Source organism: Nicotiana sylvestris, chromosome 6, assembly GCF_000393655.2.
Source record: "Nicotiana sylvestris chromosome 6, ASM39365v2, whole genome shotgun sequence".
Lineage (NCBI taxonomy): Eukaryota > Viridiplantae > Streptophyta > Magnoliopsida > Solanales > Solanaceae > Nicotiana > Nicotiana sylvestris.
Genome location: NC_091062.1, coordinates 161,446,446 through 161,464,671, shown reverse-complemented (window position 1 = coordinate 161,464,671; position 18,226 = coordinate 161,446,446). Strand labels below are relative to the sequence as shown.

The 18,226-nt window shown below is 32.8% G+C and overlaps 2 protein-coding genes across 2 annotated transcripts; one reads left to right on the top strand and one right to left on the bottom strand.

Annotated features, from left to right (window-relative positions):
• Positions 1-4,774: 4,774 nt before the first annotated feature.
• LOC104211081 (probable aquaporin TIP-type RB7-18C) lies at positions 4,775-6,295 on the top strand. The gene is made up of 3 exons (XM_009760079.2): positions 4,775-4,994; positions 5,281-5,531; positions 5,788-6,295. Exons 1-3 carry the CDS (start codon positions 4,868-4,870, stop codon positions 6,160-6,162), a joined length of 753 nt encoding a protein of 250 aa, XP_009758381.1. The 5' UTR covers positions 4,775-4,867; the 3' UTR covers positions 6,163-6,295.
• Positions 6,296-7,187: 892 nt separating this feature from the next.
• Positions 7,188-11,224, bottom strand: LOC104211082 (formyltetrahydrofolate deformylase 1, mitochondrial-like). Its single transcript, XM_009760081.2, has 8 exons — positions 11,044-11,224; positions 10,795-10,907; positions 9,682-9,832; positions 9,508-9,581; positions 9,010-9,169; positions 8,663-8,761; positions 8,477-8,563; positions 7,188-7,578 (listed from the first exon to the last, which is right to left on the bottom strand). Exons 1-8 carry the CDS (start codon positions 11,176-11,178, stop codon positions 7,432-7,434), a joined length of 966 nt encoding a protein of 321 aa, XP_009758383.1. The 5' UTR covers positions 11,179-11,224; the 3' UTR covers positions 7,188-7,431.
• Positions 11,225-18,226: the final 7,002 nt, after the last annotated feature.

Here is an 18,226-nt window from a genome sequence, read left to right as displayed (position 1 = left end):
AGTCTGTGAAATGTATATTATTATTGTATGTGTTCTAACATGCATCAAAATAATCTGACATTCCAACTCCCTAGCTTAAGTAAATCATATATCCAGGCTACTGGTGTGAACCTGTAAAATGCAAACTTTTGATAATTTCGAAATTATTCCTGCAATTTTTATTCAACTAGATAAAGAAGTCATTTATAACCTAACCTATTTGGGGTAGAACATTTCTTCATTCTGTAAGGACTAGTTCATTTGGACATGTTCTGCTTAACTTTACAGCCAGGAAGTGGAAACTTCTCTTCCCAATTTCTATCTCTTGAATAAATGTACGCACGAAATATCACGCTAGGCATCCTACCATCTGATGATAGCGTTGTAGATAGATACCGGATGTTTATACTAAATCATATTAACTTATTATGGTTAAGTAATTTAATAGGGTGATATTGTGTTGACCCATGATTAGGTTAAAGAAATGTATATGCAAACATATATCATGTATCTAGTGGTTTGGTGTGAATAAGTTACTTGCACCCATTTGTTTACACCACACCAATGTACTTTACTATAGTTAAATGATAAATAAGGTGAAAGTGCATATTAATTAACCACATTTAGGCGATAAAAGAGTATACATGCAGAAGACACATGTCATGTTATTATTGTATTGGTGTAAACACCTGGTTACAATGAGAAATTGGTATAACGTAATAGTTCTATCAATATCAAGTCTTAGTTTTAAAAACTATCCTGTATTGATTTTATGTTAATTTTTTTGATACTTAGTTGAAAATTAGAATATGCGACTTATAGTTTTAGCCGACAGTGCGGATAAAACGTGAGGGTGGTACGTTTTGAGAGTTTTTTTCAGTAGTATGTTGTTTTCTCCCAATTGGTGTCTATTTTGTTTTTTGGATCATTTTCAACTGTTTAAGATGATCAAATAGTAGAGAATGACTTATTAAAAAGAGTAACTATTCGTTGAAAATTCCAAGCATACCCCTTATTGTAATTCAATTAATTATCATTATCATCAGCATAAACATTATAATAATTCTCTTGCGTCTTGGAACGTCATTTTAGTTATTTTAAAGAGGAAATAGTTTCTTTTTTGCTCATGACATCAGACATCTACTTTATTGGAGTTTACCTTTTCTTCTACTCTTTTTCTTTTTGTTCCTCTAATAGATTATCACTTTTAAAATGCTGTGTTAGTTAAGCTTATCTAAACAACGTTTAAAATTCATTTCTCGAATGTCCATTACAATGTAATAGTATACCTTAATTAGTCGTCTCCATAAACCATTAATATGTAATATAAAACATCATTGGGGAGTTCAATTTGCGATAATTTCTTGCAAAAATGTAAAGTAACTTTTTGTTCTTGCAAAATTTTACAAATAAAAATTTGCAACTCTTTTTTTTTCCCTCTCCCCAAACACTAGCACAAAAACCACACATAGTTTTGAATTGGGAAAAAGGTAAAATTTGTTCCTATACTTTAGTAAATTGTTTACGTTTATCTCCGTTCTACTTTGCATCCAAATATGTCCCATTATTAATAAAGTAGATAAAATCACTCTCAACCCTAATAGATCTCTACCGTGGCAATGGAACCCCTGACTTAAACTGATGGACAATGATCAACCCAAATTCTAATGACCCATGCCCATTTCTTTGATCCAACTATCCAACTTAAAATTCTAGATATCAAACTCTGAGATCAACTTGATCTCTGCTGAATCCCTCAAAATCCCAATATGAATCACACCATATACAATTACAACACCGAACACAACATATACAATCACAACAACAAACACAAAATCCAATGCAACTCCACAACAAGCTTTTAAACCAGCTGATTGGAGCACACACCATACAACTGATCCATTATTTTACTCACTTTCTTGAACTTCCTCTTTACTATGAATTTGAAGTTTGGATTCTTCACCCATACTCTTCCAAATCAGTAAAAATTGATCTCAAAAGACTAAGAAAACAAAGCCTCACTTCAAGATTGGATCATTTCAAGATTTTCGTACAAAGGAAGTCTTGAAGAGTCAACTTCCAAGCAAATGGGGATCTTTTGGGTTTATTTTACTCATGGGGTTTTAGATTTTTACTCGTAATTAACTTTGAATACTCCCAATCTGTAAAACGGATTAGAGAAAATAAGAAAATTCCAGTTCAAGATTAAGTCTTTTCACGATTTTGGTACAAAAATTGACTTGAAAAATCAACATCCAAGCAGATGAGGATCTCTTGGGCATGAGCCTTTTCAAGATTATCGGTCGATGGCGGCGACGTCGGTGGCTCAGCCGTGGAAGATCGAAGGGGAGTGAGCAATCATCAGGCGGTGAGTCTTGCGATTTCTTCGACTGCACTGATTCGACGACCTATTCGTTCCTCAGCGGTTTCTAAAAAAAATTGATTTAACTAAATCATCCATTTCGTTAGCCAATTTTACCAAAAATAAAATCCATCCTTTTAGTCATCTTACTTCCAGATTTTACCAATTTATTTGTTCCTTTTAGTCCCCTTAATTTCAGATTCTACCTATTCATTTGTGATAGTTGGGTCAAGGAAATGGGTACGGGTCATTAGAATTTGAGATATTTGCATCTATACCCGCTTTTTGTGTCACGTTTTAATTTGTGCCCGCTTTGCAAAATAAATTGCAAGTGTACCCGATTTTTTGCATAACTTCAGCATACGGGGCTGAAGTAGCAAAGGCAATCACGCAAAACTTCAGCATTCTAGTAGACAGGCCTGAAGTAGCAAGTGTGTTGAACCAAGTGTGCTGAAGTTTTTGTTTGTAATTGTTGAACTTAAGCATAGTAGCTGAAGTTTTTGTTTTTTTAATTAGCGAGTTTTTGTTTTGTAACTGGCGAACTTCAGCTCTAAAGCTGAAGTTTTTGTTTTTGTAACTAGTGAGCTGAAGTTTTTGTTTTTGTAACTAGCGAGCTGAAGTTTTTATTTTTGTAACTGACAAACTTCAGCTCTAGAGCTGAAGTTTTTGTTTTGTAACTGTCGAACTTCAGCTCTAGAGCTGAAGTTATTTGGTTCATTTGTAAAAACTTCAGCACTATATAAGCAGTGGACATTTTATTTCTTATTGCATACAACTATACAAGTAACTTGGTGTTTCCTTGTCATGGACAAGATGCTAAATTTCTGGTGAATTGCTTTCAATTCAGCCTAAAGTTAAGGGTGAAAAAGGACATGGTGCCAAACAATGACCACTTGCAAATCCATTCGTATTTCTTGACTGGAATACAATAGTGTAAGAAAATTTTCATCTTATCATTGAACTAGATATGTCTATACAAACTTTTATAACTGAAGTTCCATAGCAGCATCAACAGCAGCAGCAGCAGCAGCAGAAGAGGAAGAAGAAGGAGGAGGAGGAGGAGGAGGAGGAGGAGAAGGAGGAGGAGAAAGGGGGCTGAAGTTATTTAAAAAGTGGGTACAAGTTAAAAGTTTTAAAAAAAAATGGGTATAGGTTAAATGGGGGCGACCAAATAGGGCGCCCCGTGCAATTTTTCCTTAGAATTTGGGTTGACCTTGTCCAGTTGGTAGTTTAAGTGAGAGGCCTGTTACAATGGAGATCTGTTAGGGTGGGGTTGATTTTATCTACTTTGTTAACGGTAAAGACATATTTGGACTCAAAGTAAAACGAGGATAAACGTGAACAATTTACCAAAGTAAAGGGACAAATTTGACCTTTTTCCCTTTTGAATTTGTGGCATACTTTTAGAATGCGTTTGATGCGATATATTTATTTGAAAAATTTTGTCAGCTTGTAGGTAGTAATATTTTCTATATCATTTTTTTTTTTACATATATTCGGATATTAAGATATGTGACTTGTACTATTAGCGGATGTGAGAATGTAGCATCTAGATACTTCGGTAATAACTTTGAGTAGACAGAGTTGAATATAATGTTCCCATGTAGGTTAAAAATATTGGTACCATGAAGCTTAGTCATTTTCTTCCAATCAATTTTCCTTTAGGAAATATTCACAACAATTTAAAACAATCAAAAAGTAGAAAATAATTTGTAAAACCAAGGGATGTGGAGAAGATCTTAATCAAAGGTTTCAAGCTCAAAATTTGAAAATAAAAAAACTTTTAGTAGAGAATGCTTCGCTCTTTAATGTGGAATACACAATATGAATTTGAATTAGTTGGATTATACCGGATATCATATAATTATAAAAAAAATTAGCGAAAGAGCACAATTTGTTAAATATTTTACACCATACCAAACACAACCGCATTATATATAATCTTAATTATCATTATCATCAGCATCAACATTATAATGATTCCTCTATGTGTTGGAACGTCATTATAGTTATTCTAAACAAGAAGGAAATTGTTCTTGACATCAGACATCTACTATTATAACTCTAGTGGAGCTTACCTTTTCTTTTCCTTCTCTTTTTTTCATCTTAAAAAATTATCACTTTTTAAATCTTGCATATTAGTTAAGCTTATCTAAACAAAGTTTTAAACTCATTTCTTGAATGTCCGTTACAATGTAATATAACTTAATTAGTCGTTTCCATTAAACTAACCATTAATGTGAAATATAAATCATAAAAAGCCAAAGGGCGGTGGGACGGCGCCAATCATTTGTCCTAGTCCACTCAAATAAGGTCCCATGGTCGGCAAAACCTAACACAAATGTGTTATTTTTTTCCTCATTTATTGTTAAAGTTGTAAAATGTGTTATTTTTGGTAAGACCCTATGGATATATAAAGACAGGTTATATGAAACTTGGAGAAGCATCACATTTTAAGCAAAACCCTTTTAAGAACTTAAATTGAGCTTCTTTAGGGGCATTTTATTTTTCTAGTGAGAACTAAAAATGGTGAAGATTGCCTTTGGTAGCATTGGTGACTCTTTTAGTGTTGGGTCATTGAAGGCCTATGTAGCTGAGTTTATTGCTACTCTTCTCTTTGTATTTGCTGGTGTTGGATCTGCTATAGCTTACAGTAAGTAACACTTCTCTAATTAAACTTTTTTGACATGAATTATTTTTATTGGCTTTAGCATTATATAGTAAAAATAGCATCGAGGTGCACTAAGGTTCCGTTGATTCGTTATGCACAGGCCACAGAGTCTAGAGAAAGACCAAACTAGCTCTATCATACACAATTTTACCATACATTTTACTAGAGGCCGTTTTCTCAATCCATGCCCGAAAAACAACATAACTTTTACAGTTACGTCAAGACTCGGTAATTAACCTTTATTTTGCTTTGTGGGGTGATTTTGCAGATAAATTGACAGCAGATGCAGCTCTAGACCCAGCTGGTCTAGTAGCAGTAGCTGTGGCTCATGCATTTGCATTGTTTGTTGGGGTTTCCATAGCAGCCAATATTTCAGGTGGTCATTTGAATCCAGCTGTCACTTTGGGATTGGCTGTTGGTGGAAACATCACCATCTTGACTGGATTCTTCTACTGGATTGCCCAATTACTTGGCTCTACAGTTGCTTGCCTCCTCCTCAAATACGTTACTAATGGATTGGTATGTACTACTATCATTTTCAATTCATATTATATGTCTTTTAAAAAAATTTACAACTTTAATAAATAAAACAGCTTTACCTAAAATCAACCTAAGCGGTAATATATCCATCAATACAACCCCTTATATGTATAATTCATGTATAACAGTGTATAATCAGTATATATTTTACGTATATCTCTGCAACAAAAATAAATAATGAATCGGACCGTCTATTTGTGATTGGAGTTGGGCCTCATATGTTTGTTTTTGGCAGGCTGTTCCAACCCATGGAGTTGCTGCTGGGCTCAATGGTTTCCAAGGAGTGGTGATGGAGATAATCATAACCTTTGCACTGGTGTACACTGTTTATGCAACAGCAGCAGACCCCAAAAAGGGTTCCCTTGGAACCATTGCCCCCATTGCAATTGGGTTCATTGTCGGGGCCAACATTTTGGCAGCTGGTCCATTCAGTGGCGGGTCAATGAACCCAGCTCGATCATTTGGGCCAGCTGTGGTTGCAGGAGACTTTTCCCAGAACTGGATCTATTGGGCCGGCCCACTCATTGGTGGAGGATTGGCTGGGTTTATTTATGGAGATGTCTTTATTGGATGCCACACCCCACTTCCTACCTCAGAAGACTATGCTTAAAAGAAGAGAACAGTTCTTCAATGTTTCTTTGTGTGTTTTCAAATGCAATGTTGATTTTTAATTTAAGCTTTGTATATTATGCTATGCAACAAGTTTGTTTCCAATGAAATATCATGTTTTGGTTTCTTTTGAAGACTAAGGGTATCTAACGCCTATGCACACACGCAGATTCAGGATTTCAAGAACATGGGGTCACCATTGATTTTATATTTAGTTTGATAATATAAAATTTTGTTGCCATAACAACTTACAAATAAAAAATAGTTAATTTTATTATCACAAAAATATATCATGTGTTTAGCTTTCATGCTTTGAAAATGATCCATAATAGTATCATTAAGGAAAGGGGATGCGTTGACTCAAAGAAAGAAGGAATAGAACAGGAACACTTCAGGAAAACTAAAATAAAAGGACGTGTTGCTGTAAATAAAAAAAGAAAAAAAAAAGGAAAAGAAAGGCGTAAGAATAAAAATTAAAGCAGAAATTTTGAAGGGATTTGATCCCATGACCTTGAGTTAGCAAGGAATAAGGGGCCAAAATCACTTAACCACTTTGTCTCTTTTGACCATGGGTGCAATCAAGTAATAATAAGTCATTTTTCGCAAATTATGTAAATAATATATTTGATATTTTTAGAGGACCACGGATTCACATGAACCTCGATTTACACTGTGGATCCGCCCCTGCGTATGCATGTGTACATTAATTTAGACAAAGCTAAATAACTCTAAAATAATAGTGGCAACATAAGAAAGAAACAACAACAACAACATACCTAGTATAGTTTCACAAGTGGGGTTTGGGAAAGGTAGTGTGTACGCAGACCTTACCCGTACCTGGCGAGGTAGAGAGGTTGTTTCTGATAGACCCTTGGCTCAAGAAAAGGCGAAAAGGGAGAAAAGGGAAGAAGAAGAAGAAGAAAGAAAGAAGAGGAGACAAAGGACGATAAGGAAACAAACTGGAAAGAAAATTTCAACCCACTGACTTTTCAAGCAACACATAGTTTAGAAAATTCTACACCCATTGAAAGCTTTGAAGCAAGTTTAATGATAAGATGAATTGGAGGAAACCTGTCATTTTCTCTCTTTTTCTTGAACAGTTCTTTGCTCATGTAGTATTGGTATAAACCAGTCAACTCTTTTCTTTTCTAGATAGTGTGTGTACAATATACTAAAGTCACAACACTAATATCCATATTTCCCTGTATAACAGACTAAATGTACAAAGATTTATGGTGTCCCCATTCCCAAATTCCCACTTGGGTTATACTCAAAATACAACAGTTTTGTCTTTTTCATATGGTAAAACGCGCAACTCGCAGTAGGATTTAATTGCTTTTGCTAAACACTGTTTCTCAAGATCCTCAGACTTCTGAATAAAGCTCCGCAAATTATCTCTATGGGAAACTCTTTCAACCTGAAAGAAGAAAGGTTCTGTAAAAGCCGGAAGCTGAATTCATAAAATGATGGTCAACCTTTAGCAGATGATTATCGATTAGTTTCTCACATGATACATGGATCTCTTAGGGGCCGATTTGCTAAGATGGTAAGGCAACACTAGTATATAGATTTGAATATTATGAACTTAACAATGCATTATCCTCTTACTAATTCCTTGCTATTCCTTCAAAAGAACCAATCTCTCGGTCTACCTTTGTATATTCTACAGAAAAGTTCGTGGATTTAAAGTCAAAATATCAAACCCAAGGCCAAGACTCAAGAGGATGCAAGTAAACGAAATGCATTGAAACAATCAAGAACATGAAGCAGCATTAGGCCAATGAACACACACACACATGCATGCACGCACCCCCCGCGCGCACACACATGTGGCATTTGGACAGCTTTGTGAAAATATTTTTGAACAAGAATTTTTTGAAAAACGAATGTGTTTGGATGACCATGTTTTCGTATTAAGATTAATGTATTTTCTCTAATACCACACAACCAAATTGTAACTTATTGCTCCATAAGACTTTCAACCAAAAATTAAAACGTTTAAGTTGCTGCTCATTTATGAGAGCTTATCTTTGTTTTACAGATAATTCGTTTTCCAAAAAAGGTAAAAAGAAAAAGTGAGTTAATAAGTTTACGAAGTAATGCTACATAAAATATGATTGAAGGCATGCTTTCAACTTTACAAAACAGAATCCAAAGAAAGAGAAAAGCTAGGTAGGACTGCAACCATAGAATGATAAGCTGTTAAAGATTGAACATGCAGGTTGAATCCTAAAACTAATTTTTGGAGTTCCAATGCACATAAAAAACCTTACAAATATTAAATACATTGCATGGTTAGACATAAGAATACTAACCATTTGCTCGATGATGGGACCTGCATCGAGTCCTTCACTAACATAGTGACTTGTTGCACCGATCAACTTAACACCAGCCTCAAAAGCCTATTCAAAAGATCAAACAGATAAAAAGCCTCAAGTTTGTAAACCGTCACAGAGGAGTGGAAAATGATCATTCAAATAAAAGGAGTCTGGAAACTGAACCTGCTTAGATGGACTCCCTCCCTTGAATGATGGCAAAAGGCCATGGTGAATATTAATGATATCCTTCCCATAACTTTCTATGAACTCTGCAGAGAATACCTGTATAACAAGTGCAACCTTTAATTACAAAAGCAACTTAAGGTGGGAATTGAAAGATTTAGTAGGAGTTTTATGATGAATCATGCAAATTGTAACAACCAGTTTAAATCATTTAATTTAACCATCTAATATAAGTAACAAAAAAACAAGTCATGTAAAAAAGAACGCCTCTGTCGCCCTCAGAACATCTTTTGATATACTCAAGAGAAAGCACAAGTAAGAATTCAATGTCCCAGAATTTTGATTACCTGCATGTATCTAGCAAGTACCAAAAAATCAGTATCGTGAACTAATTTCAAGATCTCTACTTCTCTTTTCGTCCCCATAGTTGTTGGCAAATAATAGTATGGAATTCCATGCCTTTCAAGTAACCGAATCACATGAGCATCTTGACCTCGATCGTGGTTGCTGTTAAACAAAGAAATACATTTTATATGATAACTAATACTCCCTCCGTTTCAATTTATGTGAACCCATTTGACTGGGCACGGAGTTTAAGAAAAGAGAGAAGACTTTTGAACTTGTGGTGTAAAATGAGGCACATATATTTTGTGTGGCTATAAATCATTGCATAAAAGTAAATTGTTTCCAAATAAGGAAAGGGGTCATTCTTTTTGGCACGGACCAAAAAGGAAATAGGTTCACATAAATTGAAACGGAGGGAGTATTTTGTAAGTATCTTACATTATAATTGAATCTTTGAATAGCAAATAAATAGTATAATGAAGAAATTGCATATGCTTAACCTTATTACAGAAGTTATATCAACAGGAAGCCTACCATTCTGCCACCTGTGCAACAAATCTACAAGACAGTGATCCTGCACCAAGATGATGACAGTTTTTGCATTAAAATACTAGTAAGAAAGGTTTTCAGCATAACACGGAAATCAAGCTGTTGACCAGTTTTGGGATCAGAACCTGCTTTGAAGCAAGAACTGCGATCTTATATTTGGGATCTATTTCAGGAACCCGAACAACAGACTTCATTGCATTGAACATCTTTGATAGCTTAAAAAAGTCCTCATCCATTTGCCCTCGGGGCCATTTAGCAGGGTCAAAAGCAAACTCACTGTAATTGAAACAATTTAGTTTGTATTCTTCTTATGATTTACCTGGAAAAGGAAAACAAAAATAAAAGAGCACCAACCATCCGAAAAGGATATGCCTATTGTGGTTAAATTTTGAGCAAAACCATCCAAAAAAGACTAAAAGAATCATAGTCGAAATTGTAAAAAAAGATAAATTCTTTATTCATGCTAATAGCATGTTTGGCCAAGCTTATTTTTGGCAAGAAGTGTTTTTTTCTTTTTGTGGTGAAGTACTTTTTTTCGAAAAGCACTATCAAAATAAGCTGATTATAGAAGTTTGGCCAAAAGTAAGCTGATTTTATACTGGTACTCAAAAGTAAAAACATAGATGTAACTCAGATGGGATTGCTCAAAGTTAGTACTCATTTGACCACCCAGATAAATATAATATTGTCTTTGAAATGTTTGGCTCTCTCCAGTTTCCAAGCATGCTAAGTAAATTGATTCTCAAAATCACTCTCTACCAACAGAAGCTGGTAGCTGCAAGATTATATAACGCGTCGACAGAATGGTCCTTTAACATCCTTATCCGCTATAGGTACCTCTGTTACTGCTCATGTTACTACGACCTAACCAAATGTTGATTCACCAGTAATACAGCAGTGCTATACCGATTTCCTCTTATTGATAGAACAATCAGAAGAAGAAGTCACTGCAGAATATTCAATATTTTTTCCTCGTTGTTCTTTGTAAGCATACTTAATAAAGCTCATTGTAATCAACCATAATTGCAAAAATAAAATTCTTATAGAAGAAGAATTAAGTAAAAAATGTACGAGAATGTCCAAGCATGACACTATGCAACTGACAAATCTTATGAACTCTTCAATTTTCCTATATCAGAATCCAGTTAGGATGAATAAAGGATGGGGATGGATAACTTTATTTTCCTAAAACAAAATCCAGCTGTGCTATACACTATCAAATTTTTAAGAGAAAATACCTTCTTGAGTAAAAGACATTCTTGTCTTCTGGAACAAAAACATCTGCATTAAGAATATTTCCACCCCTTGATGCTATGCAATCTGATAGCTTTGCTACGATTCCTACTTCATCCTATTCACAAAAACGAATTCAATTCTCGTCTCAATCTCCGAATCAGTGGTCCTATTATATAAGACAAATAAGTTAATCTTGTTTATGTATGCTGGTAGTGCACTGTGCATACACATATGAACGAACACTTACTTACTGGGCAATGAAAGACGTGAATGCCATGTACCAGAGAATTTGAGGAGGACCCAAATGGGAATTTTACAGATTTGAGTGACCTTTTCGCAAATTGCGGACCAAAGTTTGGGGATACCAATCTCCAGAGGAGGTTCATGTCCTCGCTCTCACCTTCAGTTCTAATTTTTCTCTTTCCAGCATTTCATATCCAAGTTTATCAGTCAAATCATACTCTTATCTGTTTCAGACATCTGTCCAAATTGTGGGGCACAACAAGTCCACCATAACCACAACCACCCTTTTGGACACGTTTGCTTACATTTTTATCGCCTCTCTTTCGTCTTTTTAAATTCTTGAGAAAAATTATATTCAGCAATTTTAGTATAAGAATAAAGAATTATTTATTTAAATTATCATGTACCTCTCTTGAATGAACGACGAGGTTTATTAAAAAAGGTAGCTCAAAGTAACAATATAAAACAAGAAGATAAGTAGAATACGAGAAGAAGAAATAACTTTCTTATTTCATCAAGTGTTCGAGTGTATTCCATCTCACATTTTATGCCTCTATTTATACTATTATTACATATAAGGGTTAGAAAATGATTGTCTTAAACATGACATTTACAATTGAGATCATGGGTTCATGGGGAGAGGTTATGGAGGTGTGAGAGTTACAATCATAATAGTAATGGGTAATGGGAGGTTATTTACATCATGGGTAAAAATAATGGGAGTAGTGGACATCCACATTAACTATAGGTTTTACAACAAGGGTAACATTTTCCTTTTCTTTTTTGTAAAATATGTAAATGTACTTTTTTTTTTCTTTAGAAGTCAAAAATCGAGAGAAAATGACGAACATGGTCCCTTGTATTTTTGGGTTGGTTTAAAATAATCCCTTAAATATACTCCTAAATAGTTTTGGTCCTTTAAGTTTGTCAAAAGTAAGCATTTCTGGTCTCCGCCAACTAGGGGTGGGCGCGGCCGGTTCGGTTCGATTTTGTAAAAGTTCGATTCGGTTTATTCGATTTTCGATTTGTGATTTTAATAACCAAAACCGAACCATAATAACTTCGGTTCAATTTGGTTTATTCATGTTCGGTTCGATTTTTTGGTTTCAAGCCATGGTAAAAATGGTACGAAACAATAAAATATATATCTTATTGACAGAAAAAGACAAAAGAAATATAAAAAAATACCATCAAATACACGGGAAAAAAAAGTTGCGACTTGGGACGAGATCGGCTACAAACGATCTATTATTTAAAATTAAGATAAGATTTCCTTCTAAAGTTCGATGTGGATATGAAGTCTTTTGATCCCTCTTTCTCTGCTACAATCAGGTATCATCATAATTAATTATTTACACATCTTTGTTCATTGATAATCATACAATTAAGTTAATTTTGTTTGATTTTTCATCTTGTTTAAAGTAAGGAATTTATTGTCTAACTCTAATTAGAGTAATGAATGTTGTTAGGTTTTTCATCTAAAGATACTCAAATGGTTGATTGTTGGCATATACGTCTATTCCAATTTAAAGATTAATCATTGGTGTCAATTTATTGGTAGGAGGAATGTGAAAATGAGGTAATTCTTATTTCAATTCTGACATTAATTTCAAATAGGATACAAATATTCAGCAGTGACGGATCCAGAATTTTAAAGTGATGGGTGCTCGCCGATAAAAAATTCGAAAAAAAAAAATTAGCTGTGGATGCTCACTCTATATTATCTAACTATTTTTATATTTACCTATGTAAATTTACTAAATCTGGTTAAAAGTAATGGGTGCTCAAACACCCATAAGTGTCCATGTACATCCGCCACTGATATTCAGTGATCTTAGTTGGCATTTGGCAAGCTGATGATTCCCACCAAACTTTTACCGACTTGTTTAACATTTGAATTGTTGTGCATCTCTGTGTCAAATTCATGATAATATTGTTATTCTCCTTGATTTCTTGTAAAAACACTACGGCTTGGATGTGGCACATGTCACACATACACATATGCAGTTAGAAGCACAGTCAATTATCTATTCTACTAGTGATATTATCCGCGCTTAGCCGGTCATTATAATTTTTTTTAAATACTTCATTGATTTTTTTTTGTAGAAGAATAACTTTCATATATGCATACAAAAATTAATTTTAAAGGTAGATTAAATCACAAATATAAATATTTTTCTAATTAATTATATACGCTACATATAACTAATTTCACATTAACAATAATACACTACAATATCAATAAAAATTTAAAAAAAATCTGTAAAAAAAAAAGTTTTGGCCCTCCCGAAAAACTCCCCCAATTGTTTAGTTCCTTTTAACTATATCAGAACAACTCAACCCTCTATCTTTATATTCCAAAACTGATTAAACAGTAGAAAACTTCAATATTTGGGAGTTATTGAGATTAAAGTATGGAAGCGTTAAGGGTATTATAAAGAGTAGAAGATAAAAAGGTGTAATTATGAAGGTAAATCTAATATATAAATTAAAAGAAAAAACAATGATACAGTATAAAGGTAATAAAAGTATTCGTATTTAAACTCCAACAATATAAACTTTCCATATAAAATAGAAGTATTAATTAGCAACATATATTAAAGGAGATTGATTGTCATCATCTCGGTCCTTAACCTCAAAAGAGAGCTTTTTTCTCTTTCGATCTGAATGTATCTTATTCAAATTTAGCAATTGAGTATATATAGAGAAACACGTTATTCCTGAAAATACAAAGCAATTCCAACACTGTAAGATAAAGTTAGAATTGAAAAGGATCATAAAAGCTCATAATTTTTATATTCAGAGAAATATGTTATCATGAAAAGGCATAGCAAGTCCACTATTGTAAAAATATTATAGAAACTTGTTATCCTGAGAAAGCACAGCAAGTCTAATATTGCAAAAATAATACATCTATTTGGCAGAGGAAAGAGAAGATGTAAAGTTGGAATTTAAAAGGTTCATGAAAACTCACAATTGAAGAAATCAACATTTATCTCAATTCTAACTCTAATGCAACAACAAATAAATGCAGTACCTATAACAAAAAACAAACTCATATCAAGTTTGACAGATCAGCAAGAAAAGTCATTCGGGGAGAGAAAGACGCAGTACCTATAACGAAAAATAAACTCACTTCAAGTTCGACAGATCCGCAAGAAAAGTAATTCGGGGAGAGAAAAATTAATGAGAAAAATACTTGAGAGAAAGACGAGGGAGTGTAATTGAGAGTATTAATGAAGGTGACGCTTGGGTTTTGACTAATTGTTAAACTTCCCCAAAATAAAGGTTGTGTGATCCTTCTTAATTGTGTCTTTTAATGCACCGTTGATATTTGAGATTTGAATCGGCATTTTTTCTTCTTTTTTTATTCTCTTTCTAGTGGTTGTTTCAAAACCCAAGAAGCAAAAAAAGGCAGCAAAATAAGAAAAAAGATAAATAAATTTCTAGGCTAAAGAGAGGTGTCATGTCAGCATTCTTTGGCTCTCTTTTATATATATATATATATATATATATATATATATATATATAGAGAGAGAGAGAGAGAGAGAGATTGGTAGAAAACTTCGGTTTTTCGATTTAACCGAAAATCGAACCGTTAAAACCGTTCACCGAACGGAGCATCAAACTTTTTAAAACTATAAACTACAAACCAACCTAATAAACCGAAAATTTAAAATTTTCAGTTTAACCGATTTTTTCGGTTCGATCGATATTATGCACACCCCTACGGCACCAACTATTCTTGACTGCTTCATTTGAATTTGAAGTGTGACAAATATGAACTTTGTGATGGAAAATTTTGACATATCTCCTTGTAGAAAGGATAAATTTAAAAGAGTAAATTTCATGAGTGGCCATTCAACGTTGTGTTCATAACCCAAAAGTCACCTTCCTTTCTTTTGTTACGTAAAAGTCATTCAACTTTGTGTTCATTATCCAAAAGTCACTTTTTCTGATTTTACAAACCTTTCACCTGAAAAGTGTATTATGCCTTTGACATTATAAATTCTACCATTTATATAATACCTTTTATATTATATGCTATATAATATAATTTTATCCAGGTATTTTACTTATAATTAAAATAATTTAATTATTTTATTTATTATTTTTATAATATATTCGTACATTTAATTTTTTTTTTCTTAATATTAATTTTCAAGATATATAAGTAGTAATATTAAATTTGTCATTAACATTACCGTGAACAATTCTCAAGTCCACGTTCTTAATCATGCTTAATGAAATAAGTTTAATGAAAATTAAAAAATCAAAGCCCATTGATTTATCAGTTATGCCATACTCGTTAATTTAATAAATAAAATACACATTTAGCAAAATGACACATCAGATTAATACTTCCGAATAAATAATATCAACAGATAAAGCTTTAAAAATTTAATATTAAACACAAAATCTTTAAAACATTTTTTTACTAAGAATATTGTACTCATAGATCATATGTTTGTAAAAAAAAAGAATTAATTTTTATTAACACATATATTTACTTATCAAAAATTTGACGAAGTAAAATTAAAATAATATTCATATAACAAACAAAAAAACCCGAAAATGTCGAAAACCCGACAAAATCGAACCAATCCAAATCGATATAGTTGGTTTGACTTCGTCTTGATAAAAATCGAACCAATTTGGTCTATGTATACCCCTAATCATGATAGCTTTAATATTGCAAGATATTATTAAGTTAACGTTGTCAATATCCTGGAAATTTTGCAAAATGAATCAAGCCTATATGGCTGTAATATGAATTTAAAAGCAGCTCGATGCGGTGACAATATGTAATTTACTCGATTCTATAAAATTTTCCCAAGCATCAACAAGTTCTGTTAGGAAGAAGGTTAGCTACTATTTACAGCAAAGCCAGAATACAAAGAACTAGGGGGTATACAAGGGAAACCGACAAATCGCACCAATTCGATAATTCGAGTCAAACCTAAAAAAAATCGATTATGATTTGATTTGATTTGGTTTGGTGTAGAAAAAAAACCCGACCATAATTGATTTGATTTGATTTTAATTAAAGAAAGTCAAACCGAAACCAAACCAACCCGATATTACATATATAGAAATTTTAGATATATTTAATATATAAATATACTTATTGTGATGTAATTTATAAATATTTCTTAATGTTTTTCATAATTTTATCGTTTAAGGTATTATTTCAAGGTTTGACTTAGAATTTTTGAATATTCCAATAAGTTTTATGGCCATTAATATTAATAACTTAAATAATGTTAACAAAAGCAAACCAAAATCAAATCAATACTAATGCTAACAAAAGACATTCAATGTAATACTATGAACGGTAATGTATTGAATATTTTTTTTGTTTTGCAATAATTTAGATAAAAATGCATAACCTATTTTTATTTTTTCTTTAGCATTTAGTCATGTAGTTAATACTCCCTTATTAGTCCACTTATTTTAGCATGATTTAGTACTTTTAGATTATGTTTATTTTTATTATGGCCTTTTGATTAGCAATATTTAAAGCAGTCAAAATGGGCTTGGTCTGTGAGGCCAGCCCGCTACTTGGGTAGGGCTGGGTTGGGATTTTTTTAGCCCATTTAAAACTGAGGCTTATAAGCCCGGCCCAAGTCAGCCCACTGGCCCTTGAGGCTGGGCCTGGGCCGGCCCGTGGGTCAAAAATTAATTAAATTCAAATTTAAATATTTAAAAAAGTAAAAACTAAAAAGATATTAACTATAATCCCCATTTCCAACCTTAGATTGCTCATTTACCCTTCTATATCAACTAGAATTTATATTTTTGATATGCATGTAGTATGACAAGATTAGTTTTTCTTTTGCTTAATTAACAATAAACTAGGAAAGTTTTAAGTGACCAATAAAAAAAATTCAAAAGAAATATTACTTTAGCTGGCCAATGATCAGTTTGGTTACTCTAATATATTATTAATTATTAAATTGCTCTTCAGCATAGAAAAAGGTCAAGTTTTAATACCCAAAGAAAATTGACAACACTAGTAAATTTCATGAATTTTAAAATTTTTATGGACTATAATGATGAAATCAACAAATAGTGTTAAACCTAAATTAAAAAACCTTAACGTATAAACTTATTGAAGCAATTCCTGAACCTAAGGAAAGTGAAAGAAAAGTACTAAAAAAATATTTATGTAATGTTAAAAAAAAAAAGAGCTAGAGATTTAGAGAATTTATATTTCAATTACGAGATTCTTTGTCAAATATCAAGATTCTTATACACTCTAAATAAACAGAAGTCATTCATATGATTAAGAGATTATGTCACGAAAAAATATCTAAAAATTTGGAGAAATATTTTCTTTCTAAAAATATTGAAGGGTCGGCCCGCCCTAGCCCCCGACCCTCTTAGACCTGGGTTGGGCTGGCCATTCTAAGGCCCATATAGATGGAGGGTCGGCCCACCCTAGCCCACTAAATTTAAAAGTCCATGAGGCTTGGGTTGGGCTAACCCGTTTTGACAGCTCTAGGAATATTTATATTACATAATTTTATTATCATTATTGTTGAATATTTTAGGATAATGCCATGACACATCTTATATTTTGTATTATTTTCTTGGAAAATACCTTATATAGTTGTATCTTATTAGGATTAAAGAAATATTTTGAGCACAAGTTATATGTTTTGTGCTACGAAGATTTTACCAAAAAATCTCAAAAAATCCGAATAACCCGAAAATTCGAGAAAATTTGAGATTGAAAACCCTGAGTTTTATTGGTCTTTAGATTTAATAACCTGAGACAATTAATTTGGTTTGGTAATTGCAATATCCAAACCCACCCGATCTATGTACACCCCTACAAAGAACCATAAAGTGATTGAAGCTCGAAATATACGAAGGAACGAATATTACAAAAAAAAAAAAAAAAAATACGCAAGGACTTGGAACAAAAGAAAATGATATATTTTTTGTTCTTAAAACAAATATCCCCTCTAAAGAATGCAGTTTTCCTTTGCTTGTCACGATTATGCTCCCTTCATTACAAAAACTTTGGACAAGTATTGGGAACTTCTTCTGAAATAGTACTCTGAAAAGACTTTTGGTACAAAAAAGATTTCAATGCTACTAAAGAGTGTTTAGTAGGGAGGAAAATGTCATATTTAGTTGGTGAGTGAAAATTTGTTTCTTCTTGATAGGGAAAATATTTCTTCA